The following is a 16,947-nucleotide window of genomic DNA, read 5'->3' as shown; positions in this document are numbered from 1 at the left end:
AGTATTCTAATTCACAACGTAGTTCTGTATCTTTATCCTCATTTTTCAGTAGAAAGCTGTGACATATGAAAATACACTTTAAGAGTCTTATCTTTGTTAAGACTCTTTTTATGTTTGATATTTTCCAATTTCAAAGCACTTTTCCTTCAACTCAGCCTTCTCATTATGTTTGGTATTTTGTTACCCACATTCTAAAAACCCAAGATACAAAAACTTTAATTGGTTTCTTCAAAGGCCAAAGAAAATATCAATAACAGACTCTCTACTAAATAAGGTTCTTAAGACTGTGGCAAAACCACAAAACTACTCTAAACATAATTCCCTTCATTAACTAATTATATCTGGTAAAGAGGTAACAGTCATATAGTACAACCATCATTTTAATTCTATTTTGAAGATGGATTTTAAGTGTGAAACCACATACATTTAAAACTTCTGTGTGCAGGGGTATAAAACAAAATTACCCCCAAAGTCTAACAAACCTAACACTACCATTCAAAGACCAGCAATGAGAAAACAACATTTTGTTTGCATTTTCATTAGCAGAAAATATTTTTAAATCTCACATATTTAGTATGTATGAATAGAACACTCTGATGGGGCAAGTGAGCACTGTGAATGCAAGACTCCAGATTGAGCAGTGACCAGGCAGATGGCTGTCAGGGGTCCTATATTGCTGTTTCCAGGTAGATATTTAGGTATATCATCCGAGAGATAAAAGAATAAAAGTAAAATCCCTAAATTATGTGTGATTCATATCTTTTTTTAAATAAATGAGCAAGAAGGTAAGCTCATATATTCAATGATCAATAAATGCAAAATGAAAGGTTTTAAATTAATATATTAAATAAATAGAGTTCATAGAGTACAATGGAATAAAGCTCAGAATCTTGAAAGAAACTCAGGTAGCATTTCTAGGGAGCAAATTTTATTAGGTAGGATCAAATGTATTTATATAGCTCTCTGCATTTTAAAAGAACTAAATGTTTTATTTCTGAAAACAGGATTGGGACCAAAGTCAAGCATCTGATTCAAATATCCCCTCTGACACTGACCAGATGAATAACATTTCACTTTGACCTTTTTTTGAAAACTTGATGTGCACATTTCCAATTACGGTACATTATGGACTTTAATCATAGCTACCAACATCACATCAGCATGCTAGGTGGCAAAGATAAAATATTATTTGTACAGTGAAATAATATGATAACAATATAGCTTTACTCTTTCAAATGGTAACACATCAGATATCACTTTATATACGCAAAAATAGCCGCACACATTTCAAAACCTTTAGTTTCAATTCAACACATGGCATGCTTAATGGTTTCAGCACTTCTAAATTCTTTTTAAATAAGCGTTACAAACTGAAAGCAAGACAAGTAGGTATTAAAAATATATTGGAACATCTTAAAATTACCAGCCCTACCAGTGGAAATAAAATGATGGCAATTAAAAGTAATAAAGGTTATTAAAAGTTAAGGGCCTCTGAGGCTAAGAAGTCATGTTAGACTGTCAATTGTTTTCCCCACAGTGGGAAATCAGTTAGAAATAAAAATTTAAAAATCTAGTAGTTTAGTTGTGGTCAAAGAAAGAGTCAGTGGGGGATGGGGAGGTTTCAGCAACATGCTGGTAGAAAAAAAGAGACTTACATAGTCTGGGAGGGCAGTGAAATGGAAGGCGTGGTAACCTCGCTCACTTAGTTGTCATTTTGATTTTCAATGACATTTTTTTCTTTCTTTCGCCTAGTAAAGATGACAGAAGTTCCTAATTTATTATCTGACGTCTATTCCTGTTCCTAGATTTAAGAGAGTTTAACTGTATAATATCAAGTTATCATATCCAAATACAGACACTTTGAAAAAAAACTACAGCATTGATGTTGCATGCATTCAGTTAGACTTCTCATAGCTGCATCAGCAAACCAAGGCTATGGATGCAGGGGAAAGATTCAGTGAGCACAGCCCAGGAGACTGGGGGAAGAGATGGGTAGGAAATAGGTAGGTCCTCAAATTAAAGCAGAAAGAGGGAGGGGTTCTTCCTGAAAGGCTCTGAGCCATGGATTCTAGAAGAATGCAGAACTCAAGCAGGCCCTCTCTAGGGCCCTAGGATCCATATACCTTCTATGCAAAAACAGAGCTCATCAAAATGTATGTGGCATGCCACAGGAGAGATTCTTTCATTAGCTGCCTTCTGCTGCTCAGGCTGGGCTGCTTTTTAGATGGTGAGAGAAGGGTCACTGACACTTTTATAAACATGAACCTGAAAGACTGATTGGATTTGACTGGAGGGAGAAAAAAGTACAGCGTAAACTTCTGTTTCTGTAGGTAAATCACAGTGCAGCCAGATCACAGGAGGCAAAGTCATAGGACCTGGACATTTCCTTCTGCTTCTGCTCTTTGGGTGTGCTTCATCATGTGTTGGGCTGGCCTGCTGACAGTGTGCAGGAAATATTTGTGAATAAGTAAATCAGGAGACTACGTAAATTAAATTCCTTGAAGAAAGTCACCCAGATGGCAAAACCCTCACTTCTATGGTTGATTTGCACATTTTAAGGAGCACGAGGGGGTTATTAAAAAGAAAGGAAAAAAATAGAAAAGACATTTCATAAGAGCAAAGGGAAAAAAGGAGAAAGAAATACTAAAGAAACTCCCAAACAAACAATTGAATGCCAAAGTTGTCTCCAGGCATTGCAAATGTTGGTCAGTAGCAAAAATACTGGAATTTGGATTTTAGTTCTCTAGTGGCAGATAACACATCTGGTGATGTGGTTGCATGCACATACTTTCCTATTTTCATGCATAATCTCAGATTATTTGATAGATGCATCATATTTATTCCATTTATTATTAAACTATCTTAGAAGAGGTTTAAAATCAAAAGGTATTATCTGAAACTTAGCTTGGATTATTCACAGGATGAACATATCAAAATAACATCCAGTTAGTTTTCATAGGTATGTATTCATTGAATTATGTTTATTTTAAAAAACAGATCTTCTACAAAAGGTATTTTATCTATATTAGATTATTGTTATTATAAAGAAGCAGCAAGATAGAATCATTTTAGTTCAGTTAACATTGTTAAAAGTTAAGCTACCATAACGTAAAAATGTTGATGAGTGGCTTCCAGGTTTGGGGCTGCCTTTACTGTGAACGAATCTCATGACAGGACTGTTTATAAATTGATCTCACTGTAAGGAGAGTGCAGAGAAAGGGGAAGAAAGTTCTCTGCATCCAGCTTATCTGTAACTCTGCTCTCAGAGAAATGCACAGAGGAGTCAGTCCTCCCTAGGCAACTTCCTTGCCTGAATGCAATCTGTCCGTGCCAGTTAATGGAAGCCAGCAGTTGCTTCTGGAAGGAATGTCCTTCCAGGGGCCAGGAATCCAGGCCCATAACACATGTAGGTAAGAGTGGATCAACTGCCTTGAACGGAGACCCACATCAGTCTAGATCTGATAGCATCTAGGTCTGTTCTCTAACTTAGATGGACCACACGTGGGTAGGTTCAAAGATATGTAAGGACGCTGTATGAAAGGCACTTGGCAGGGTTTGGGGAAAGACTGATCTGTAGGGTGCTGGCTTCTCCCAAGTTATCAGTGAGAACTAAGACTATCAAGACTATTGATGGAGAGACCCCCAAACCTAACTGGTTGTTACACTGAGCTGTCTGCTTTACCAGGTGAGAAAGAGGAAATCTGGACATTAATACTGACAGCCCCATTGCAGAAGAATACCTGCCAACCAGTTTATGAAATTCTAGTGATTTGAAAAAAAAAAAAAAAACCCCAACACCCCACTCTTCATACAAGTTAAATCACTCAACATGAGGCCATAGGAGCAAGCCCAGGGAAGCACAGGTGTTTTCAGATTCGTTTCGTACCTACATCTCACTCAGCATTAGGACCAAGCCCAGTGGTAAGGGCGCACACCCAGGGTTGCAGGCTTCTGTTTGCAGGCAACTTCTGTTGCCTAAGGAGAAACACTTGGCCATGTGTTCCCACTAAGTAAGGCCTGCAAAAGCTGGCTGACCTAATTTAAAATATGAGCTCTCATTGCATGAACATTTTCCAAGCCTTCCCTATTTTTTGTTCATTCAGTTCTTATTCCATAAAGTCAGCCCATCTTTCTCCAGTCCTAGTGACCTGCATTCCCCAACCCCTGCCTGCCAGAGCACGACTCCTCTCCTGCTAGCCTCATCGCTTCATCGCTTTTATTTGTGGGATGCTAGGGAGGGGATGGGAATGCTTAGAGAAGGGACGAAAACGTCAAAAATTCTTCTTATTATGATCATGTTTAGATGAAATATGGGGCTTGCCATCAACAAAATTACAAAACAATTCCGCTGGGAGTCCAGACCATTCAGGGTAATTCATCTATGAAAAAGCGAACTTTAATTGTTACTCTTGGCAGTAATCTAAGAGAAGAGTGAAATATTATACTAAATATTGCCACGTGCAATAGTAAAACGCTCTTTGCCCCCTGCCAGAAGCAGTGGATAGCCCCCTTCAGACTCAGGTTTGGATCTGGTGAGATTCAGTCTAAAGCCTCTGCTTCCCCCTCTCCAAAACCAACAGAGGTTTTCAAAAGAGTTGCGTTTTTTATTAGAACCATTTGCTCTTTTTAAGTTGCCAAAAAGGAATAAGTAAAACTAAGACTTTTATTTGGGTTAAAGTTGATTCCTCAACTTCATGGAGGTCAATGTACTTAGTGTATGAACCTTCTACTAAGAAGTTCATTGCAGTGTTGAACCAACCAAGGTTATGTTTCCATCCCTTCCCCCACCCCATCTTGCTCCCCAAACTCAACCCCTTGACTGCCTGAATTTATAGTAGGGGTTGGAAGCATGTGGAAGCTAATCAAAAGGAAGCATACACATGGCAAATTACATCCTGGATTTTCTCGAACAACTGAACTTTCAAATGTTTTTTATGCTGCACATAGCATTTACTATTTTGGGACTGTGTCTTGATTTGGGCTTCAGAAAATATGATCTCAACTGGTATTTACAATGCTTTCGATTAAAAGCTCATTGAACACTGCTGCATTATATAGTTTACAAGCATGGAAAGGTGTTTGATAATACTCAAAAGAAGAGGGCTAGTCTTTATCTTTTCTAAAAGTGAAGTCTTCAGGCAAGATGTTAGTCAAAGAACTCTTTTATATAGCACTGGTTAACTGGCATATTGAAAGGTTTGGGCAAAGCATGAGACTCTAGTAAGCTACTTGCAAATAATTTTTAAAATTACACGTTTCATTTTCACCATGAATATTCATATACATTGAGTATAATATACTATGGATATATGGAAACCATACATAAGATATTCTCTGTAGTTAATATTCAGCTTCTAAACTAAGTTGGGGAAGTTAGGGCCTGGAAAAATTAAATGACTTGCCCAGGATTATTCAGCTTATTACCAGTGATCTGAGGACCAGAACTGCAATTTGTAAGTAGTTATTCCTTCTGTTATGGAATACTGTTTTTCATCTATAGGGATATATAATGATACAAATATTATTTGGGAATAAATGTAACTCTGCAGATATGACAAAAAGTAATCTTTGTTATAACTTAAATTAATGGTTTAAAATCTAGGTTATCTGAAACCTGAGTAAAGACACTAAACTGTAGGACATCCACTTTATATAATTATTTTCTTTTGATTATAGCATATGTTATGGATGACAACAAACAAAATAAGTAAGATAGTTTGAGGAAGATAGTTTGAGGAAACTATAAACCTTATCAGCCATGGGAAAAATAGTTAGCACTTATTATAGCCTGTGTACACTTGCATAAGACTGCATTATGAAGCTTCATAAGAATTATTAGTTTATGTAAAGTAATGTCATAGAATTAGGCCTGTTTTCCTATTTGTGGAAGTTTGGGGAAAACAAAAACAAAATATATAGAAAGCATAGCCTACCAACTAACAGTGCTACCCTCAAAGGAACAAAAGATACCAGCTGTTATTAATCGGAAGTAGTCACTCCAGAAGGTAAGGAATTTTTAAATTCATTGTTACAAATATCACTCAGATAATCAAGGACAGCAAATAGTAAGCTAACAAGGAGCCTCATAGGTCGACAATACTTGGGAGATGGTTACCTTTAAAAAATCTGACCTATGATATGGGAAGCCAAGGAAATCTGCCATAAATATGTTGTTTTAATTTTTTTTAAAGAGGAATCTGCCTTTTAAATTTTTAAATTTTTTTACTAAGAGATCAACCTCTTCCTGTGTCAGTACAAAATTTAAAGTTTCTGTGGAGGGGTTCTGTTTCCTGCTCTCCATTTAAAATGGGGGAAAATAAAAATATTTTGCCTGTGACAGAAGATGAAAGAAGTTCTCACCCTTAAAACCAGCAGCATTGGTTTTCCAGTCATTAGCGTTCAAATGTCCTGCACGGGAAGTCCTGACAATAACATGCTGCACGTCTCTCCAGGTCAGAAACGGACTGGGGAAAGACAAGGTAAGAATCATTGTACCAAAAAAAAAGATGGGGGAAGCAGAGAGTCACAAGCAAGTTAAAAAAGCAAAAGCAAAAGGGCAAAGTACTAAAAACAAAGGGTCAGCGATTTGGGTTTGGGATAAACGAATGCCAAATGCCGCTCTTGTTTTCCACTTGGAGAGGTGACATTAGTCTTAGGGAGGCAGAAAATGTAACCTTTAATTTGAGAAATAATGTGATACTAGTGGATGTAAGGTTTTAAAAGGGTGAGGATTTTCAGTTTCCTCAAAAAGGCTCCCGATTCTGGCCCTGTCATCCTGTGTGTAGAATCTTGCATCATCAGTAGAAAATTACAACAAGCTAAAGTCAAAACCGAAGGGCTCTTGAACATTGCTTGTTCACTTGTTTAGCCAGGCAGTAGACCTGTAATTTAACAAAGAACTTAGCAATGTTAACCATTCTGGATGGATGTGTGGGATATGAAAACAGTCTAAGCTGAAACTGAGTCTCCATTTTCAGTGTTCTGAAGGCAAGAGGATGTGGTACAGAGCCCAACACTGGGCACCAAGGCACAGACACCTATGGGAGTGATCTTAATTTGCAATAAACAGTTATTAAATTATTGAATATCTATTTCTAACAGCTGCTGGCACTGAAGATCACAGACACTACTGAATGGAAGATACTTTCATCAGAGAGCTGCAAAACTAATGAACACACAGAAAACAAATCCGAGTATAAATTCACAGTCTTTCATTCTCTTTCAAAGAACATGCTATTTTCTAGACAGCATTTGACTCACTGCCTGCAAGAAATTCTAACCAGGATACTTATTCAATTCAATCTTGAATGTGAGCTATGACTTTTTTCTTATACTTAACTTGGAAATATGGCAACTTATCATGAAGCTTGTGTGGTTATTTTCTTTGCTTCTCGTCTACCACTTTCATTTTAGAAGGATATTTGCAAAGGATGGGTCAGAACATTTGGGGGAGGAGAGAGAATGATTGCTACCTCCCTTGAGGTATGACAGGGGCAGGTGGTGATCTCTGCACCCCCTCATACGGGCACGTATGTACTCTGGTGTGTCTCCATGCAGACAGAGAACCCGCTATCTTTATAGCTAACTTTCAGTGATGAAACTGCACACTGCTTCCCTTGATACTACATTTTCTTGTCATACTCACCACATCCATGTTTTTGAGGGTGGCCTCCTAATGAGAGGGGGCCCAGCGACCATTTTCTGGCTCCTTCATTTTCTATCTATGTGAAACTGACTTTTCAAAGAGTCAGTTTCCCCACTTAGAATGTGGATGCTAATATCTACTTTACTTTGTTGTACCAACTGAATCAAAGTATGGTTGCCCTTTGAACAATGTGGAGGTTAGGGGTACCAGTCCCTGAACAGTCAAAAGTCTGAATATAACTTATAGCTGGGTCTCCATACCCAGGGTTCTGCATCCATATATCCAACCAACAGCAGGCTGTGTGGTACACAATTAGTGAAAAAAAATCTGCATATAAACGGAACTGTGCAGTTCAAATCTATGTTGTTCGAGAGTCAGCTGTCATGCCGAGTATTTAACCTAGTTCCTGGTGCATAATAAGGCATTAGAAGTGGTAGACAGTACATCATTTTGCTAAAATTAATAGCCATAGTTCCTATTTATGATCTGAAAATGAAGGAGATGGGGATAGAAAAGTACTACAGAGTTCTTATACCTTTTTGCTATGTTCTCAGATGAAAAATAAGAGAGATTACTGTCATTTCCAAGGTTTCCATAGGGAACAAGATAGGATCCTGACTATTTTGTATAACTGCATTAACAAAAGAATGTACACTAAGGAATTAAAACCCAGGCATATGAATTTTAAAGATATGAGAACAATGAAAGCAGACTTATTTTTGCTTTGATACAATATTTGTTAGCAGCCAACTTCAGAACCAGACAAGGTACAACAACTCTCAAGAAAGGGAGGGAGGTTGTGTGACGGATCCCAGGAAGCAGAAGAGTTCTGGTTCTAAAACAATTAGCATATTTGGTTCTTAGCTAACTAATACTGAATCCACAAAAACACAATAACAACAACAACAAAAACCCTTGGTAGATTCAATGCGTTACAGTCAGGAAAATTAGAAGAATGAGTCCGTGGATAATTTTGAACACTACTCTCAAGATGTTTTGGTTCTGCCTAAAATGTTACTCTCCTTTCCCTTTTCCAGTCTAGTTACTTGGATGAGGGGCGAAAAGAACAATAATAAGTTCAGTGTGGAAAGACATTCTAGTCAATTATTTATGGGAAAGCAAAATCCACTTAAGTGAACATGTATGCTTTTATTTTTTTCATGAGCAAACAGATACCTAGAAGTACACTTGGATTTGATAAATATGTCTAAATCAACCTTGTAATTTTAAAATAACATTTAACACACAGTTGAAACTTTCACGTAAATGTTACCCTTCCGGGGAAAAAAAAAAAAAAAATAGAAATCACTGAAGTTTTCTTGATACCTATCACCAGGGTAACATTCCTTTAGAAATACCAAACACGCAGTTCTGACCATTGGGAACTCATTTCCCCAGTGACCCTTAGCATTAAAAATAGAATAATAATAATAGAACAGGAAACACTTATCTTGTACCTTAGGCACTTGTATTCAGGCACATTCAGGAAGTCTCCTGCATTCAACTCAGCCTGAAGAAATAAGAGTTACTTGCTCTCATGCTGAGTTGCAAAAACTAATTCTTCTTGGAGTGCTCATAATTAGAAGGGAGAAATTAGCTTCAGGAAATTGAAACTACATGTGGAAATAAGGAGGCATTCATATAATTTTACTGTGACATTTGATAATGCACAACTTCAGAAATGATTTAATTTCAAAATTTCCTGAATTTCACCAAAATGAAGTGAGAAAGATAATATGGGAAACCAATGTGTTTTTGAAGCAGTGGTGTTCCTACCTGGGAGGGTAATTGATCAGCTCGGGAAATAGCCATAGGTTAAGTGACTAGTATCCTGAGAGAACTCTTATTTATGAGAAAGTCTGAGTCACAGTTTATGACCTACTTGTTTCATGCTCACAGGGATGATGTAGGAGTGAAGAAGTCATCAAACATGGAATAAGCCACATACAGAGTGAAAGCAGGCTGCCCTGTACAGTGAACCCACAGTACCTGACAGTAACAGAGGACCCCCTGAAACTTACCCTATTCTGCCAATTACCCTGGACTCACACTCCACTGGCCTCTGACAACCAGCATGCCTCTCACAGCCAAAGCCTCAAAAGCTTTAGGGCAAATAACAATCAAAAAAGCCCAAAGTCTAACCAACCTGGAGAAAAAGAGTGGTACGTCTCAACTCTGAGCCCAGTGACCACCAATCTCATAGTAAGCCACCAGGATAAAAAAAAAAAAAAAAAAGAAACAACACCAGGAGTTATGCCACATACCCCTTGGGTTTCTTCTTAGAATCATTAACAATTACCCTTGGCCAACAATATACACATAAAGGTCACATGCATAAATGTCTGCAAAATGTGGCTAACTAGTGATGACCTTTCAAGACTACATGATTTTCTGAGGAGTCCTGTACATGTCGTCTTTCCCCATAAGGGATTTTGCATCACTTGATGACTTCAAAATAGTAACCAACATTTACTGAACACTTGGCCAGGGGCAGGTACTGAATGCTGTATGTGTACGTGTACTGTGTAATCTTAAAAAAGCATATGATAGAGGTAAAGTTTTGATTCCCATTTCACAGATGACAAAAGTGAGACTGAGTTCCACATAGTAACTCAAGGACATACATACAGGTAGGTTGTGGTAGAGCTACAATTCCAACCAGCTGCACTCGGCTGCAGAGTGTGCAGTCAATTGCTATTTAACACCATCTACAGAAAGATCCGTGAAGCTGAAACCAAAGTACACACAGTGGTTTGTCAGGTGGTTCTCTAACAGCTGGGTAAGGAAGCCAAAGATGGCACACCCTGTCCTCATGGCCACACAACTTTGTGCCCACTCTGTCAATCTCAACCCAGTTGGCTAAGTTTTATTTGCCACAGAATTCAGGAGATTCTTGAGCCTTCATTGAGTTTTCAGGTTCCAAAGGCCGAACTTTGGCACACTCTATCAAAGGTGAACAGAAAGATACTGAGCTAGGAAAAGCCATATTCCGTTTCTAAAATAATATTTTATCCTAGATGTCATAACATCCTATCATTCCTCAGCATTTGTTATGAACTGGTCGCCTTGCCTGACACACACTCACTTTGATGTGGTTTAAAGCCTGATTAGGTAACGCCTCCCCAGTTAGGGAGCCTCGGCTGAACCTCGTCCCAAACACTTCCAGTGGCCAGCTGCAAAAACAGGATCAGGAACAACACTATCACTACCTTGTGCTTGTGCTGCATTTTTGTTCTGAGCTGTTCAAAGCATTTCGTGCACCCAACAACAGGTTTAGAAGAAGTAGGACAAATCCCAGGAGAGACATTCTGTCTAGTGCTTCTAGTTGGACGTCTAAGTGCAATTGTTGCTTTGGCTAAGTCACTTCAGTTGTGTCCCACTCTGTGCGATCCCATAGATGGCAGCCCACCAGGCTCCCCCGTCCCTGGGATTCTCCAGGCAAGAACACTGGAGTGGTCTAAATGCAACTGCTAGCATTAAAACAAAAAAATCTCTCCCGAAGAGTTTCCCAGATAATTCTGCAAACATGTGAATAAATCTGTACTTGGTGGTCCTTAAAAATAAGAATTTTAAATCCCGAATGACCGATTCACTTGCATTTATTAAAAAGAAAAAATAACTCACCTTTCCCTCAAACCCCCAGATGGATCTAGCATTAGAGGCAGTTTAAGGACAACTGATAAAAGGAACAACAAATGCACATCTTATTACAGAAAGAGACTAGATCAACAAGAGGAACAACAGCAAATGCAAATAATGAAAACCGTTTCCTAAATAGGACATGTATGTGTGTGCTAAGTTGCTTCAGTAGTATCTGACTCTTTGCGACCCCATGGACTGTAGCCCGCCAGGCTCCTCTGTCCATGGGATTCTCCAGGAAAGAATGCTGGCACCGGTTGCCATGCCCTCTTCCAGGAGATCTTTCCAATGCAGGGATCGAACCTGCATCTCTTATGTCTCCTGCATTAGCATGCAGGTTCTTTACTACTAGTACCACCTGGGAAGCCCCTAAACAGGACAATCTTCTTTAAACTCAAGAGTGAGTCCATCTATTGCAATGATGAGAGAGCACGTGGACCAGACCTACAGGGAAACAGCGTGAGCAACCACCATCATCAATTATCTGACTTACTAAATAGTCAACCCGAAATCTGAGACCAAAGCAGTCTCTTTTTATGTTTCCTAAGAGTGTGTAAAAGAAAAATGGGAATAAGTAGCCAAAAATGAATGTCATTGTACAGATGCTAAATAAGCCAGCAATTATGCAAAAGGATTTATTGTGAGTTGGAATAACTAAGATGTGGCAGAAGTGTTTAAAGCATGCAGAGATTGGGAAAAACATTACTCTGACTGCAGCCTATGTGTGCCAACAATGATTCAACAGAACTTTCAACAAAGGGCACCAATCTTCTTTTGTCAGGTAATGAAGGCTCCAAGGGGATCAACAGGTGGTGAGTCCCACTGTGAGCAGGAGTATATCACTAAAGGGCATGTATTTGTTTTGTGTTCTAAATTTATTCAAAAGTTCTAGGCCTAATGTTGGGTTGTAGTAACAGAAAACACAGTTAATAATACCTCCAGATTTAGAAATATGACTTGTATTGGTATCACTTGGACCCCTGCTTCTGATCCATCCACACGTGAACCAAAGCAGAAAAGATAACAACAACAACAAAAAAACCCGTGTGAGATCAACTAAGTAAAATTTTTATTTTACTCTTTTGTGAAACTACTCACTGATTCCCTGAATTTAGTCTAAACCAAAGGTATGGAAACTTGGTGTCTAAACATATTTAAGACAGCCCCTAATTTACAAAGAAAATTTCTGTCATTTAAACTGAAGTGCTTTCTTTCCATTTTAAGTCCTGGCTTATCTGTAGGATTTGTCGTTACACCTTAAAGAAATTGATTAAGTTCCCTGTAGCCTTACAAATGATGTTTTGTTTGTAAGCTCAATAATCATTTCCTTGAAGTGCTTTGCTATGTAAATGCTTATGGAATAAAATCTGATGAGAGGTCAGGCACAGGTACTCTAAGCTGAGATCACATGCACCGAAATCAATTCATAGTCATGGAACTTTCTTTCCCACCTTCTCTGTGGTACCCTCAATTTTCTCCGAAAATATTACCCTGAGATCACAAATTCTGGCCATTCTAAAGGCCTCTCTCCTAAAAAGGAACCATCTTACCCTGTTGGTGGGAATGTAAATTGGTACAGCCACTATGGAAAATAATAAGGAAACTCCTTAAAAAACTAAAAATAGAGTTCCCATATGATCTAGTAAGTGCACTCATGGACATATAGCTGGAGAAAACTCAAATTCAAAAAGCTACATGTACCCCTACGTTCATAGCAGCACTAGTCACAATAGCCAAAACATGGAAGCAACCTAAATGTCCACTGACCAAAGAAAAGGTAATGTCGGGAGCCGGCGTGAGGAGCTCCACCTGTGGCAAAGGTCATAAGGAAGGAGGCTCGGCATGCGCAAAGGTGGGATCGAGCCTCAGGAGTCCCCCCGGAAATTTTCGAGCATCTACCCCCAAAACCAGAGTCTGCCTACTTTCTGCTTTGTGCTCTCACCTACACCTCTGACTTTATGGGGGGCTGTCCCCCACTACCTCTCTCTGAAAAAGAGAGTTAACTTACAGTTCCAGTTAATAAAGTTTCTGGGTGTGATAGTGTTTTAACTTACAAACTCCTTTGGAAGTCCTCTAGCCTGCCTGAATAGGTTTTTTTGGCCACATGAGATTGCTCAGAGCCTCCCAACTGTGAGAGGCATGAGATGTTCTAAACTGCCTAAATACAGATTCCTTTGAGCAGTTAAACGATTGATTACAAATTGTACGGGTGAAGGGTTTTTCACTTGTTGGGCCAATGTTTGCTGCTAAGTCTCCATATCCCTCACCTGCTGTGTCCCTGGCAGTGTATTGATTAATATAATTGGTATAAGTAGTAGCTTTAATGTTTGTAACCTTGGACCCTTGAGTTAATTCTTTTTCTTGTTATAGCCCACCACACCTTTGCCCTGTAGGAATGCAACTTTATCTAATGTTTTGAGAGGGTGGCGCCTGACTAATCACCTTTAGAAAAAAATAAGTTTTCTGAAGAAAGGGTCTTAAAATGTTAACAGGCCTCTGGGCCAGAAGATGATGTAAATCACCTAAACTTTTACATATGATAAGTTTGCAAGAAGAAAGCCTGGCTTACTGCATGATTCTACCCCTTCCCCCATTATCCTCTATGCATAACTTAGGGTATAAAAACTACTTTGGAAAATAAAGTGTGGGCCTTGTTCACCAAAACTTGGTCTCCTCGTTCTTTTTCTCACCTTCTGGCTGAATTATTCAGCCTCTTTTCTCTCCTAAATTTCCTCACTGAGCTATCTGTATTTCAGCCTCTTTTCTCCACTGAATTTACTCACTGAGCTATCCTTATTTAACCACTCTTTATATCCTTAATTAACGTTTAATTAAGCAATTGTTTCCTGATCTTCGCAGACGCCGTCCCTGCTTCAAATTTCCTGGATCCACCGGGGCTGGACCCGGGCAAGCGGCGCCTGGAACAGGCTACTAAAAATCCAAATTCAAAAAATTAAAGGAAGGAGAATTTAAATATAGTTCTCCCCATCAAATCCTGCAACATGCTCTTTCCGTAATAAATATTTTAAATACTGATTCAGCCGGAACTACTGCAATGCTTCGCCATTGATGCCCGGAGCAACTGAATGCAAAACCGTTAGTCAAATGGAAGGACCTCCTCTCAAGACAATGGAAGGGTCCTGACCCATTATTAACTAGCGGTCGAGGATGTGCCTGTATTTTTCCACAGGATGCAGATTCTCCAATTTAGATCCGGGACAGGCTGATTTGCCATGTTGCAGTCCCCCAGACACCCGGTTCCCCCATTGCTTCGATCACAAAAGAGGAGGGGCACTCCTCTGCACAGAATAGCCACACATTGGGAGCCGCGGGCTGGACCAGCCTGGCTGCCAGGACCCAGCGCACAGCGCTCGCAGCCGGTAGCCCCGCCAGCGTTGGTCTGCGCTCGCTTGGCTGCAGCTGAGCTCAAGGCTGGTTCAGCGAGAGAGCGGGGGCGGGGTCCGCCCACAGGGGAGGCAAGATAAACATTGAGATCCTGGCGAGACTGACAAGGCTGCTGCAGCACGAATTCCAACCAAAAAATAATTCTACTTATTCTGTTTTGGCTTGTCTACCCTCTCCTTAAGTTTTTCTCTTTACCAATGATTCTAGAAAACTTAATGTACATATGACTTTCACTGGTGGACCCAATGTAGGGACTTGTGAACAATACATGCTCTCATTTAAACCCTCAATATAATGTTTGCTCCTTTGTAGTGTTACAACGTCCACCTTATCTTATGATGTAACCACTTATTGATATGATAATTTTGGTCTTGCTGTATTACAACAACTACAGGATTTAATGCGATTGCAATGGTTTGTGGGCTTGCTTATCCTGGAAATAGCAGCTTTAATAACCACCATTACTTCTGTTACTGTGGCAGCAATATCATTGACTCAACAAGTGCATACTGCCCAATTTGTTGATACCATGTCTAAAAATGTCTCTTTAACTTTAGCAACACAAGAAACTATAAATAGGAAATTCAGATCAGATCAGATCATCAGTCACTCAGTCGTGTCTGACTCTTTGCGATCCCATGAATCGCAGCATGCCAGGCTTCCCTGTCCATCACCAACTCCCGGAGTTCACTCAGACTCACGTCCATCGAGTCAGTGATGCCATCTAACCATCTCATCCTCTGTCGTCCCCTTCTTCTCCTGCCCCCGATCCCTCCCAGCATCAGAGTCTTTTCCAATAAGTCAACTCTTCGCATGAGGTGGCCAAAGTACTGGAGTTTCAGCTTTAGCATCATTCCTTTCAAAGAAATCCCAGGGCTGATCTCCTTCAGAATGGACTGGTTGGATCTCCTTGCAGTCCAAGGGAGGATGAGAATAAATGCCTTGGAAGAGGCAATAATGCATATTGAGACTGAGTTACAGGCTTTAAAAGTGAAAATGGCTCTGTCATGCCACGCTGATTACCGGTGGATATGCATGACATCTTTAAAGATAAACGAGACAGATTATAAATTAAAAAAAAATCAAAAATCATATCTCAGGTGTTTGGAACAGCTCTGACATTGGCCTGGACTTAGGGAAACTTCATAATCAAATACAGACCCTGGAACACTCTCGACTGTATTTTACTGCCGCTGGAGCAGCTAATGACTTTTTTTCACACTTTCTCTAACTTCATTTCAGGGAAAAACATTCTGTCTAATATCCTTTGTTATGTCGCTGCTGGTGCTTTAATTTTGCTTCTCATAATCGTTCTTCCTTGTATTGTCAGGATTCTTCTGCAGAATATTCAGAGGCTCGCGACTGAGCTGCATCTGGCTGTTTTAAGAAATAAAAAAGAGGGAGATGCCGGGAGACGGCGTGAAGAGCTCCACCTGTGGCAAAGGTCATTAGGAAGGAGGCTTGGCATACGCAAAGGTGGGATCGAGCCTCAGGAGTCCCCCTGGAAATTCTCGAGCATCTACCCCCAAAACCAGAGTCTGCCTACTTTCTGCTTTGTGCTCTCACCTACACCTCTAACTTTACGGGGGGGGGCTGTCTCCCACTACCTCTCTCTGAAAAAAAGAGTTAACTTACAGCTCCAGTTAATAAAGTTTCTGGGTGTGATAGTGTTTCAACCTACAAACTCCTTTGGAAGTCCTCTAGCCTGCCTGAATAGGTTTTTTCGGCCACATATGATTGCTCAGAGCCTCCCAACTGTGAGAGGCATGAGATGTTCTAAACTGTCTGAATACAGATTCCTTTGAGCAGTTAAACGATTGATTACAAATTGTATGGGTGAAGGGTTTTTCACTTTTTGGGCCAATGTTTGCTGCTAAGTCTCCATATCCCTCACCTGCTGTGTCCCTGGCAGTGTATTGATTAATATAATTGGTATAAGTAGTAGCTTTAATGTTTGTAACCTTGGACCCTTGAGTTAATTCTTTTTCTTGTTATAGCCCACCACACCTTTGCCCTGTAGGAATGCAACTTTATCTAATGTTTTGAGAGGGTGGCGCCTGGCTAATCAATCACCTTTAGAAAAAAATAAGTTTTCTGAAGAAAGGGTCTTAAAATGTTAACAGGCCTCTGGGCCAGAAGATGATGTAAATCACCTAAACTTTTACATATGATAAGTTTGCAAGAAGAAAGCCTGGCTTACTGCATGATTCTACCCCTTCCCCTATTATCCTCTATGCATAACTTAAGGTATAAAAACT

The 16,947-nt window shown here is 39.6% G+C and overlaps 1 protein-coding gene across 5 annotated transcripts in view; it reads right to left on the bottom strand.

Moving 5' to 3' along the window:
* Window positions 1-16,947, bottom strand: part of PCSK5 (proprotein convertase subtilisin/kexin type 5) — a 522,373-nt gene that overhangs the window by 235,217 nt on the left and 270,209 nt on the right. For 4 of the 5 annotated variants that reach the window (XM_086415564.1, XM_086415560.1, XM_086415561.1 and 1 more), the window contains exon 10: window positions 6,361-6,464. The exons of the other annotated variant lie outside the window; for it this stretch is intronic. In XM_086415564.1, the coding sequence (XP_086271690.1) occupies window positions 6,361-6,464 (104 nt within the window). The remainder of the gene's footprint in view (window positions 1-6,360; window positions 6,465-16,947) is intronic. 5 annotated transcript variants of the gene reach the window in all.

The sequence above is a fragment of the Bos grunniens genome, chromosome 8 (genome assembly GCF_055505025.1).
Source record: "Bos grunniens cultivar Pamir isolate PY7600 chromosome 8, Bosgru_T2T1.0, whole genome shotgun sequence".
Taxonomy (NCBI): Eukaryota; Metazoa; Chordata; class Mammalia; order Artiodactyla; family Bovidae; genus Bos; species Bos grunniens.
The sequence above is the reverse complement of the archived record's forward strand: the minus strand, read 5'-3'. Positions and strand labels throughout refer to the sequence as shown.